General features: G+C 43.0%; 1 protein-coding gene across 1 annotated transcript in view; it reads right to left on the bottom strand.

Annotated features, from left to right (window-relative positions):
* Positions 1-2,204: 2,204 nt before the first annotated feature.
* Positions 2,205-13,694, bottom strand: part of LOC143981351 (surfeit locus protein 1-like) — a 21,594-nt gene continuing 10,104 nt past the window's right edge. Inside the window, exons 6-9 of the mRNA XM_077479125.1 lie at positions 8,856-8,928; positions 8,415-8,577; positions 3,799-3,880; positions 2,205-2,964 (exon numbers count right to left, since the gene is read on the bottom strand). Coding sequence (XP_077335251.1) covers positions 2,898-2,964; positions 3,799-3,880; positions 8,415-8,577; positions 8,856-8,928 — 385 coding nt within the window. The 3' untranslated portion in view covers positions 2,205-2,897. The remainder of the gene's footprint in view (positions 2,965-3,798; positions 3,881-8,414; positions 8,578-8,855; positions 8,929-13,694) is intronic.

Genomic DNA, 13,694 nt, shown 5'->3' with positions numbered 1-13,694 from the left:
CCACAATTGGCACCTTTCAGGGGGGAGGGGGGTGCAGTTACCTGGATAATCCAGGTAACTGCACCCACTTCCGGGCTAGCTCTCTGCGGAAAGGGGCGTAGATTACGCCCCTTTCCGCAAGTGCCCGCCCCCTTCCGCAAGTGCCCCGCTGCCTGCTGGGAAACACACAGATCCCAGAGGCAGCGGCTCGCGCATGCGCAGTAGGGAACCGGGAAATGAAGCCGAAAGGCTCCATTTCCTGATTCCCATACCCAAGATGGCGGCGGCAGCACTCGAGTGACGATCTAGAGATCGGCTTCGGGTGCCGACATCGCGGGCGCGCTGGACAGGTAAGTGTCACTATTTTAAAAGTCAGCAGCTGCAGTATTTGCAGCTGCTGACTTTAAAAAAAAAAAAAAAAAACGCGGAGTCCCGGCGGACTCCCGCTTTAACACAACAAACCTACACAGTCCCTGTCTTGTTTGCACCGCCTGTATACTGCTGTTCTGAGTATATAGGGCCTGGGGGCCCCACGCCTTTTTTTTTTAAATTTGGGTACGGGGTTCCCCTTAATATCCGTACAAGACCCAAAGGGCTGGTAATGGGCAGGGGGGGCTACCCATGCCATTTTTCTCAATGATTTTCATCCGTATTGCCGGAACCAGACATGACATTAAAACCGCAAGCAGTTTTAAATGACTTTTTTCCCCATTAAATGTCATTTTGTGCAGGGACTGTTCTAAACACGGTAAACACGTGGCACTTCACAGGCATACTATAGACACCCCCCCCCCCCCAGGCACGATATATATATATTTTTATATATATATGGTCGGGACCCCCGTGAGTCCGGTCGTGGGACCCGCGGAACTCGATCGCCGCGGGCATCCCCGCGATCGTCTCACGGGACGGCTGAATGGAGGAAATGCCGTGTAAACAGCATTTCTCCATTCTGCCTAGCAACTAGTGACGCTGATCTCTGCTCCATGTGATTGGAGCAGAGATCAGTGTTCACTAAATGAAAGCCCAACCCCCCCACAGTTAGTAACACATGACTAGGAACACTTAACCCCTACACTGCCACCCACTGGTTAACCCCTTCACTGCCAGTGTCATTTACACAGGAATCACTGCATTTATATAGCAGTGATTACTGTATAAATGACAATGGTCCCAAAAATGTGTCAAAAATGTCCGATGGGTCCCCCACAATGTCGCAGTCACAATAAAAATCGCTGATCGCCGCCATTACTGGTAAAAAAAAAAAAATAATAAAAAAATTATTAATAAAAATGCTATAAAACTATCCCTATTTTGTAAACGGTATAACTTTTGCGCAAACCAATCAATAATCGCTTATTGCGATTTTTTTAACCAAAAATATGTAGAAGAATACGTATCGGCCTAAACTGAGGGAAAAAAAATGTTTTTTTTATATATTTTTGGGGGATATTTACTATAACAAAAAGTAAAAAATAATGCGTTTTTTTTCAAAATTGTCGCTCTATTCTATAACAAAAACCGCAGGGGTGATCAAATACCACCAAAAGAAAGCTCTATTTGTGGCAAAAAAAGGACGTCAATTTTGTTTGGGAGTCACGTCGCACGACAGCGCAATTGTCAGTTAAAGCGACGCAGTGCCGAATCGCAAAAAGTGGTCTGGTCTTTGACCAGCAAAATGGTCCGGTCTGCAAGTGGTTAAAATCAGTGCTCCGTTTAAAAAAAATAAATAAAAAATTGGCATTGATCGATGTCCCTTGGGGCAGGAGTCGGGTTCCCAAACCCTTTTTAGGACAATATCTTGCATATTGGCCATTAAAATTAGCACTTTTGATTTCGAAGGTTCGAGTCCCATAGACTTTAATGGGGTTCTAAAGTTCGTACGAATTTTCGGTCCGTTCGAAAGTTCTGGTGCGAACCAAACCAAGGGGTGTTCGGCTCATCCCTAGTCAGTGGCAAACAGTGGTCTTGCCCTAATGTTCTTTTTGGACAGAAGAAGCTTGTTCCTAGCACACCTCCCATGCAAAAAAGATTGGTGCGCTCTTTGATTGTGGATGCATTCACTTTGGTACTATTGCAAGCATTATCTGCAGATCCTGCTACAGTAAATTATGGGGTTCTTTTGAGGGTTTGTTTAGAATGAAACAGCTATCTCTTGGGTTGAATTTGCTGGGCCTGCCAGCCAAGGACTAATTAGAGGCCATTTGAATATATATGCCACCAAATTAGTTTCTTTATATTTTAATGATTAATTTCAAAACTGCTGTGTTAATGCTAGTTACAGACTTTTCCTATAATTAGATTTTATCTGTTAGAATTTATAAAACAGAAAAGCAAAAGATGGAAACATTGTAACTCATCCCCATCATCCCTATGCACACACTGACAGTCTCTTACCTCTCAGCCCTATGGACACAACACTGATGGTCTTTACCACCATCACCTTGTTTCCATAAGTACAGACTGTAGGTCTCTGCCACTATCAGTTTCCCACTGCCACATGTATGATTGGAAACTCTGCCCCCACCACCCCTCTGCCATATTTACACATCCCTTTACCCCTATGCTGTATGTACACTTTTCCAGTCTTTACCACCATAAACCTTTTGAACTGTACACCTTTTAATTGGGCACACTCATTTCACACACAGCAAAAATAAAAGGTTGATATTGTCCCTTACCAATGTTTATACATACACCCGTTTACTGTTTTCTGAAACCCAAAATGACCACAATTCAGTTAGATCTCAATAATGACGGAAGACATAATTCAAAAATGTCCAGAAATTTTTTCATAGTGGTATTCTCTGCCACCTTCCAACAGTCAGTCCTTGTCCATTCCACACATCAGTGATCTATGTCAGTTCACAGCCACATACGGTCTTGTATTTATAAGTGGTTTTTAGAATATTCATCAGCTAGAGTGGAACTTTCTGTATGAATTTCTTGAACCACATGAATGTAGTGGCAGCACAGAGACCATACCTGTAAAAGAAAAGGATCATTGCACATTAAATGAGTTTGGCTGGCCTCAAATTAAAAAATAAGTCTTTAATAACAAGCTACTGATGAAAAATCCTTTCTATTCTGATACAATGGACAGATGTTTAAGAAGGTATGGGGGGGGGGACAGGGGGACACTTTTCCAATTATAGCTAGAACACAAGCTACATTTGCTGGATGCCAGGGTTCTGCACCAGTACAGTAGTTCTTAAGAAACTACTGCTTTATCAGTTCTGGAGAAAACATACTCTCAGTTGTCAGTGCTTTTACAGATTTATATCCGGGACCTGACTTTTTAAGGTGGTTGTAAACCCTTACAAACCACTTTGACCTACAGGTAAGCCTAGATTAAGGCTTACCTGTAGGTCCAAGAAATATCTCCTAAACCTATATGATTTAGGAGATATTTACCTGAAGACAGCCACTGCTGTCTATGGCGCATGCGCCGTAGACAGCGGCGTGCAGGCGCACTGGGTAAGCCGCAGATTGCGGCGATATGCCGCGAGTGTCGGCTCCCGTGCGCATGCACGGGAGTGACGTCATCGCTGCTCCGGCGAATCACAGCGCCGGAGCAGCGAGACCCACCAAGAAGATGGACGTTCTGAACTACAGGGGACAGCGGTGACTTCGCTGGCTCCTGTGTCAGGTAAGTGACACATAATGGACTACTATGCGATGCATAGTAGTCCATTATGCTTTACCTGATACTGCCAATGGACGCTTTATTCTTTACGGCAACTATACTGGGCTGACTGACTCCATGAATTCTGCGCTCATTTTTCCATGCTTCCTTAATAGAAAAGGAAATATAATTACCATGTAACAATGTACTGCATGTGCTCATTCCTCAATGTTACCCTCGTCTGTCCTCCAATGGGTCCACCAGGAACTGTGTTGGCTGTGATAATATGCAAACAGTAGTTAATTGCACAGTTTCCCTTTTGCATTATACACAAATAGAATATTGTTAGGCCATGTTAAAAATTGTTGGGTGCAATGCAATTTTACTGTATGTGCCTTCTACACACGGTTTTAAGTGGATCCCATTGACTACTATTACACTATGCGTTTTCTGCAGCATGCAGGACTTTAATGCGCGTTCATAAAAATGCACGGTTAAATAGAAGTCAACAGAATTACTCATACAATTGCACTGTGCCCAAACTGTATTGCACCAGTGTGAACCCGGCCTTAAGGAGAAAATACCTTTTTGTACCCAAACATTTTTTTCCCAGTAAGTCATTGCTATGGGTATAGCTGCTGGCTCAAGGAGGTCGTACAATATGCAAATCAAAAGAGGCAGAGCCCCAATTGGCTGGGTACTCCCTTTCAACTAGTCAAAGATAGAACTCTTAGTGGAGGAGTGTCCACTAGTCTAGTGTAAAACAAGTGCAAGTAAAGTGGTATCATACGGTTTGGGACTCTACTACTGTATTGACCTCACAATTTAATAATAACTATACTACAATTGTGTATTTACTATACCTTGACATACAGGGGCTGGCTGTTAGTTTCTTATTGCACTGTAGTTTTAAACAGTGTATTTGTTTTTAAGTCTTTACAAGGTTGGCTTTTTGTTTTTTTATTTAGTTTTTTTCTCCCTATTTATGGGGCTCTAGGAAAAGCGCTTTGCAGGCGCTTCGGCAGCAGGGGTGGGGGGTGGTTTAGCGGTGTATTCACCACTCCTAAACCGCTCCAAAAGATTCTGACTTTTTCTAATGTCCTGCAAGCGCACCACTCCAGTGTGAGAGCTCTCTGGGGCTGCAGTCGAGGCGTTTTTCAGGCACTTTCCACACGCTATTTCTAGTCCTTTAGTGCCTGAAAAACGCCTCCAGTGTGAAAGGGGTCTTACACATACAAAATAAAAAGGTGTCTGTTTGCCAATGAACTTTGGAAGAAGATTGTTGCATTTTTTTATGTCTTTGCACAGAGCATTAATGGTTATAAATTGGCTTGAAGGTCAAATAAAAATTCTGACACTTGTAGCATTTTTCTATTCCACCTATTTATTTAAAAAATTAAGCTATTTTTCGCAAACTTTTTTTTTTTTTTTAACAACCACTTTAATATCACAGCCACATTAACCACTTGCCGACCAGCGCGCGACGATGTACGTCGACAGAATGGCACGGGCAGGCAAATGGGCGTACATTTACGTCCCTTTAAATTTGCCGCCCTGCCATCGGGAGCGCGCCGCCGGCGGCGCGCTCCCGCGCTGGTCGGGACCTCCGTGAGTCCGGTCGCTGGACCCGCAGACTCGATCGCCGCGGGCATCCCCGCGATCGTCTCACGGAGCGGCGAAATGAAGAAATGCCGTTGTAAACAGCATTTCTTCATTCTGCCTAGCAACTAGTGACGCTGATCTCTGCTCCATGTGATTGGAGCAGAGATCAGTGTTCACTAAATGAAAGCCCAACCCCCCCACAGTTAGTAACACACCCCTAGGAACACTTAACCCCTACACTGCCACCCACTGGTTAACCCCTTCACTGCCAGTGTCATTTACACAGGAATCACTGCATTTATATAGCAGTGATTACTGTATAAATGACAATGGTCCAAAAAATGTGTCAAAAATGTCCGATGGGTCCCCCACAATGTCGCAGTCACAATAAAAATCGCTGATCGCCGCCATTACTAGTAAAAAAAAAAAAAAAAATTATTAATAAAAATGCTATAAAACTATCCCTATTTTGTAAACGCTATAACTTTTGCGCAAACCAATCAATAATCGCTTATTGCATTTTTTACCAAAAATATGTAGAAGAATACGTATCGGCCTAAACTGAGGGAAAAAAATGTTTTTTTATATATTTTTGGGGGATATTTATTATAACAAAAAGTAAAAAATAATGCGTTTTTTTCACAATTGTCGCTCTATTTTTGTTTATAGCGCAAAAAATAAAAACCGCAGGGGTGATCAAATACCACCAAAAGAAAGCTCTATTTGTGGGAAAAAAAGGACGTCAATTTTGTTTGGGAGCCACGTCGCACGACTGCGCAATTGTCAGTTAAAGCGACGCAGTGCCGAATCGCAAAAAGTGGTCTGGTCTTTGACCAGCAAATTGGTCCGGTCTGAAAGTGGTTAAGCAGGTGAAATAAAGTGGATGATAACTCCAAATGTAAAACATGCACAGTCCCCACAAAACTTCCAAAAATGCAATAGATTGTGGCATAAAAAAAATGATCTGGAGCACATCCTGATTACAAGGACAACTTACTGATTTCCAAGTGGGTCTGGAGAGAATGACATCATGAAGCCAATCTGCCTGGTTAATTCTAACTTTACAGGAAACAATCTTTCATAGTGCTGATAGTCAATGAGAATATTGCCTTCACATCCTTTTTAAAAGATGCATCTGCAAGGTATTTCTGTAACACTATCATTTATCCAGGACACATAATAGCTAGAAGTAGCCAGTCACATTCTCTGTAATGCTGAAGATGTTCCACCACTTATCTATGTAGTTTCCTTACTTTGAATTAATTTTGGGAACATACCCCTGCATTTATAAGCACACAAGTAACTCAGTCACCTTAATCCAATTACCATGGTGTCATTAAATGTGTGAGGGTACATTTTTGTGTTGTGAAAACACATTTTTCAAATTAACATAATCCAATTATAATGATACCATGAAGTCAACTTATGCCTACAGGTATGTGACTCAAGCAATGAACACATGGACCAGATCCAAATCACCACGATAACTGGATTTATTTTAATAATACTTAATAAAGGATTGTTGTATAAAAAGCTTTCCTTAAAGTGAAGATCAGCCAAGATATTGTTTTCAGTTTTGGATGAAGGATCTGTGTCAGATATTTTTGCAGTGTTTGTTCTAAGGACACAACAGGAAGACCTAGGTACAACGGTCACCAGAACAGAGCAAAGACATTTCCTTAAAGCGGTCTTGTACTCAATTTTTCAAGTTGATATAATTTAATTCTCTTAGGACCATAGATGCTCAAATGACCTTTAAAAAAAAATAATAATGCCGTAATTACCTTTTAGTAGTAATTAGTTTCCTGACTTCCGGGCTCTCCTCCCGTGGTGAGTAGGTGTGTTTATCGCCTTTCCCCGGCCTCGCAAAGCCCCCTGGGAGCTTTGTTAGAGTCTTCCCAGGAATCAGTGGGGAACGGCGTCATGCCGAAATCTCGTGAGATTTCGGAACCAAGACGCAGGTCACGTGACGAGGGCGTGTTCGAAAAAGCCATTTTAGAAGTGGGCAGGCAAGTATTTATTTGGTTGCCATCACAACAGGGCAGGAACTTCCGACGACGCCGCCCGTTGTGATGGCAACCCGAAATCTTACGGAGCTGCTCGCTGGTGTCAATGAGCATGCGCAGGATCGAGCGGTGAATGCTGGGAGCACAGCATTCACCGCATCCTGGAACTAAATGCTTGTGGGCTTCAAATGCCCACAAGCAAAATGGAAACAGCCGGGAGGAAGTTTTATAACTTACATTTGCGCAAGAAATCGGCAAGCCGGGGAGAATAAAACTACAAGTAGTGAGTACTAGAATTACATGACAAACGAAAAAAAAAAAAATGATAGGTCAGCGGAATCCTGCTTTAAGAGGTCGAAAGCAATAAAAACAAAAAAAACCCCCACTAAAACAGACATATGTCTTATCACAACATGCTGGAAAGTACACAATGGGGGTGATTTACTAAAACTGGAGAGTGTAAAACCTGGTGCATCTCTGCATAAAAACCAATCAGCTTCCAGTTTTTTTGTTGAAGTTTAATTGAACAAGCTAAACTTATGCCGCGTACACACGAGCGGACTGTATGGCGTACTTAGTCCGTCATACAATCCGACGGACAGTCCGTCGTACTTTCCACTGAACGGACTTGACCACACACGGATACCCAAACAGTCAGACGAAAGCTTGCGCGATGACGTGTACAGCACGTACAACGGGACTAGAAATAGGAAGTCCAATACACACCAAAGCACCCTTCCGCCGTGTAAATCCTTTCTGGGCATGCGCCATTCTTAGTCCGTCCGACTAGCATACTGACGACCGTATTGTCCGCTGAAACCAAAGTATGACGGACAGAATTTCGAAAAATCCGAAATTCTTAGTACGCCGGACTGCACGCTGAAAAAGTCCGCTGAAGCCCACACACGAGCGGACTGTCCGCTGAAATGTGTTTCGACGGACTAAGTACGCCATACAGTCCGCCCGTGTGTACGCGGCATTAGAAGCTAATTGGCCACCATGCACAGCTGTAACAGATTATGCACTTTTCAGTTTTAGCAAATGGAACCCATTGTGCTCTGTTTCTCTTAACACCACAATGGTTTATAAACGGTGATCAGTGTACAGTGTCTCCGCTACCAGAATGGGGAGGGGAAGGGCTTTATTTCCTGTAATGACACAACACAGATTAATTGCCATACATCAAATCTTGTCAGTCTTACCAAGACTGGCATCAACAAATATCGGCTCTGCCCCAGTCAGTTTTGCCATGGCTTCCACATCCCGGTAATGCCAGCTGTTTCTCTCAGGATCATTTTTCGGAACAAATGGCTTGCGCTGCTCTGAATGTCTCATAATACCGACTAAATCCACTTCTCCTTCTACCTACAGGAAAACAGAGGACAGCAGCTCACTATTCTCCTGCACTGTATATACACTATTAAAAAACTTTATTGTATAAAGGTACTTCTTCCTTCCTCCTTCATTGTCTAGTGTAAATGTCACCAGTATCTTCTTTCTACATTGTATACTGTACTCATACTCTAAGCTCTCCCTGTCTTTTCGTACTTCAATGCATACTGTGCGCCACTCCCGTCACTTCCCCCTAAACTATACTGTACTCACTTGTCCTTTCCTTCTGCATTTTATATTGTTTTTCTCACCTGCCCCTTTATCCGTGTCTCAGGATTAATCTTCTTTCTGGGAATAAAACCTCGGTTAACCAGGATTGTAATGCTGGAGAAAGAGAAGAGGAGACATATTTACAGCTCTTGACTCCTAACTCAGTGTATCAGAGGTTAGCTGTTAAACAATCGTGTAGCTGTAATAATATGATGCACGTGGATTTGTAGCACTCTTATGCTAAAAACATTATTAATCGTAATATTTTAGGTCCCCCTATTCCTTGTAAAAAAAAAAAAAAAAAAAAAAAAAAACTTAGAAAAAACAAAAACAAAACTTTGCTCATTTGCTCCATACTCTAGCGCTGCCCCATGGGTCTTCTCTAGTGATCAAGCATCGGTCTTCTTCAGGGTTGAATGACGTCCAGCATCATTCAACCCATTTCCTGTGAGCCTTGGGTGACAGGCATCACCAAAACACCATAAGAGGAAAGCTACAGAAAACATCAGGAAAAGGCGTCACATTTTTATCCTGTCCTTTGATACAATTTTATTTAACCAAGATCCTAGATCTAAAAATGTTAAATACTCCTAATATATACACCTTGCTGCACAGAGTTATTTTGTGACTGCATGGAGAAATTTAAAGAGTGCAAACATTGCCTGAATGCTGTAATATGGGAGAGCTATTAATAATCTGTGCCTCTCTAGAACCATAACAATTCAATTATTATAACCAAAACCCCAATTCCCGAATGCCACCCTATATATAGTCAAATACCTAACACAATACCCTTAACCCATATATAGCACAATTTCCATTACTACACCCCTACTTCCTATAAAACCACTACTTTAGACCCCTTTCACACTGAAGGCGTTTTTCAGGTGCTTTAGCGCTAAAAATAGCACCTGTAAAGCGCCTTCCATGCCTCCCCAGTGCTTTCATACTTGGGCGGTGCGCTTGCAGGACATTAGGAAAAGTCCTGCAAGCAGCGTTTTTTGGGGGGAAATCTATAGGCAGCACTGCCGAGGCGCCTGCAGAGCAGCAACACGGGCGCGTTTAACTCTTTATTTGGCTGCTAGCAGGGGTTAAAAACACTCAGCCAGCGGCCGAAAGCCGACGCTTAAACTACTGCTAAACCCCACTCCATATAACAGGGGTGTCCAAACTTTTTTCAAAGAGGGCCAGATTTGATAAAGTGAACATGCTTGAGGGCCGACCATTTTGTCTGACATTCTTTAAACCATTAAAATTCGGTCTAAGTGTATTCGTCCGAGCATTAATACACAGCCCAACAAGAATTCTCTTGCCTTTGTGCTGTGTGTGGTGAATAGATGAGCTCAGGTGTGTTATTTGGATATACTGTATTTAATCGGCTTATACCACGCACCTTAAACTTTAAAAAGGAAGTTTCAGAAAAAAAAAAAGGATGAGCGCCGACAGACATACAGGAGAAACTCCTGTTTTTATCGACGGCCTCTTTAATTGAAAGTCCCGCCTCCTGTGATGGGCAAAACAGTTGTCCAATGGCAGCGCAGGAGACTGGACTTCCTTTTACACAGGATGCTGTGTAAACAGGAAATACTCCTGTATCCACGGCACTCGTCCCGCCCCCTCCATGGCAGCCAGCATATCTATCTTTTGTGGCCCCCGGCGATCAGGGATTCGTTGGGGGCCACAAAAGATATATATGTCAACATTACCAGGCGGGCCATCCGAAACCGGAACGCGGGCCGCGATTGGCCCATGGCGATCGGGGATTCGTTGGGGGCCACAAAAGATAAATATGTCAACATTACCAGGCGGGCCATCCCAAACCCGGAACGCGGGCCGTGATTGGCCCATGGGCCAGACTTTGGACATGCCTGATATATAATCTAAATGTCATTATTATACCCAAACCCTACTGTAGCCTCCCATCCTTTATGAAACCAAATGTACAGTTCTATATTCTCCACACCATAAACTAAAACAAACCCCCCTTGCTATACCTCCACCCTATATATAACCAAAGTCCCATAACCATCACATATACAACTGAATTCTCAGTACTATATCCCCACACCATATACGATCCCATTACTACACCTCCCCATATATAATCAAATTTGCATAACAATATGACTCTTCCAGTATACAAACAGATCCTAATTACTATACTCTCCTATCCTATATACAGCTGTATCCTCAGAAATAGCAACCACAACCCATAGATAACCAATATTCTGGGTACTATGCCACCCATCCCATATATAATCAAATCCCCATTACTATAACCATATCCCTATTAATACTTGTAACCAAATTATATCTCGCCACTTTTATAACCAAACTCCCCCAGTACTATACCCTCCACACCACATACAAAATTTCCATCACTATACTTCCACTCGATATATGATGACATTCCTATTACAATACCTCCCCACGTATAATCAAATTCTCATTACTACACCCTCCACCCTGTATAAAACCAAATTCCTAATACTATAAACCCCACCCCATATACTCCATTCAACCAAAACATTAAGACCACCGACAGGTGAAATATGAATAACATTGATCAACTTGTGACAACGGCATCTGAATGTAGGTGAGATATCAAGCAGCAAGTGAACATGTTGTCCCTGAAGCTGAAGTGTTAAAAGCAGAAAAAAAATAGGCAAACGTAAGGATTTGAGTGACTTTGACGAGGGTCAAACTGTAATTGCTAGATGACTGGGTCAGCGAAACTCAGCCATTGTGAGATTGTTCCCGGTCTGCAGTGGCCAGGACCTACCAAATGAGGTTCAAGGAAAGAAAACTGGCGAGATAGCGATTGGGTCATGGACGGCCAAGGCTAGCTGATACATGTGGGGAGTGAAGGATGGCCCGTGTAGTCTGATCCAATAGAAGAGCTACTGTAGCTCAATTTGCTAACAAAAAGATAATGCTGGTTCGGATAAAAAGTTGCCAGAACACACAGTGCATCGCAGTTTGTTGTATATGAGGCTGCGTTGCTGCAGACCAGTCAGAGTGCCCATGCTGACCTGTTTCCACAGCCAAAAGCGCCTACTATGGGCATGTGAGCAACAGAACTGGAACACGGAGCAATGAAAGAATTCTCCTTATCCCAACCAAATTGAGCATCTGTGGGATGTGCTGAAAAAAGTCAGATCTATGGAGGCTCCACCTCATAACTTATAGGGCTTAAAGGATTTGCTACTTATGGTTTGCTACCAGATATCACACCATACCTTATACCTTCAGAGGTAATGTGGTGATCATACCTCCATGGGTCAGGGCTCTTTTGGCAGCAAAAGGTGGACCTGTTCAAGATTAGGTGGGTGGTCATAATGTTATGGCCGATCCATGTATAGTGCATCTGGAAAGTATTCACAGCGCTTGACTTTTTCCACATTTTGTTATGTCACAGCCTTATTCCAAAATGGATTCAATTCATTATTTTCCTCAAAAGTCTACAAACAATACCCCATAATGGCAACGTAAAAAGATTTTATTTGCAAATTTATTAAAGGCCCCTTTCACACTGGGGCGGTGCGGCCGTCTATTTTAGCGGCGGTCTGCGGCCGCTAGCGGGGTGGGAAAAAGGGTTAAAACCGCCCGCGACGCTTTGCCAGCGGTATAGCCGATGAGCGATCGGGGGAGAAGCGCATTAGTCAGAGAAGTGATAAAGAACCCAATGATCCCTCTGGCAGAGCTCCAGCATTTCTCTGTGGAACCTCCCCGATAAACAACCATCTCTGCAGCACTCCAGCAATCAGGCCTGTATGGTAGAGTGGCCACACGGAAGCCACTCCTTAGTAAAAGACACAAGACAGCCTGCAAGAAAAAAAAAGCACCTGAAGGACTCACAGACCATGAGAAACAAAATCCCCTGGTCTGATGAAACAAAGATTAAACACTTTGGCCTGAATGGCAAGCATAATGTCGAGGAAACCAGGCACCGCTCATCACCTGGCCAATACCATCCCTACAGTGAAGCATGGTGGTGGCAGCATCATGCTGTGTGAATGTTTTTTTTTTTAGCAGCAGGAACTGGGAGACTAGTCGGGATCAAGGGAAAGATGAATGCAGCAATGTACAGAGACATCCTTGATGAAAACCTGCTCCAGAGCGCTCTGGACCTCAGACTGGGGCAAAGGTTCATCTTCCAACAGGACAACGACCCTAAGAACACAGCCAATATAAGAAAGGAGTGGCTGTGGGACAACTTTGTTAATGCCCTTGGGTAGCCCAGCCAGAGCCCAGACTTGAACCTGACTGAACATCTCTGGAGAGATCTGAAAATGGCTGTGCACCAACCTGATGGAGCTTGAGAGGGCTTTCAAACAAGAATGGGAGAAACTGCCCAAAAATAGGAGTGCCAAGCTTGTAGCATCATACTCAAAAAGATAAGGCTGTAATTGGTGCCAAAGGTGCTTCCACAAAGTATTGAGCAAAGGCTGTGAGTACTTATGTACATGTGATTTTATTTTTTTCCCATTTTTAATACATTTCCAAAGATTTCAAACAAACTTCTTTCACGTTGTCATTAAGGGGTATTGTTTTAGAATATCTGAGGTAAAATAGGATTTTTATAACAGCTTATCTGTAAAATCCTTTTCTTGGAGTACATCACGGGACAGAGCCACAGTAATTACTGCATGGGTTATATAGGCACCTTTAGGTGATGGACACCGGCACACCCTAGACAGGAAGTTTAGCTCCCTATATAATCCCTCCCCTTACTGAAAGTACCTCAGTTTTGTAACAAAGCAATATACCTGTATTAGAAGAGGGGAGGGACCTCTGTGTCCCGTGATGTACTCCAAGAAAAAGATTTTACAGGTAAGCTGTTATAAAAATCCAAATTTTCTTTATCGTACATTACGGGA

The sequence above is a fragment of the Lithobates pipiens genome, unplaced genomic scaffold (genome assembly GCF_037356315.1).
Source record: "Lithobates pipiens isolate NorthernLeopardFrog02 unplaced genomic scaffold, aLitPip1_a1.2 Scaffold_139, whole genome shotgun sequence".
NCBI classification, from domain to species: Eukaryota; Metazoa; Chordata; class Amphibia; order Anura; family Ranidae; genus Lithobates; species Lithobates pipiens.
This window is presented reverse-complemented; position numbering and strand designations above follow the sequence as displayed.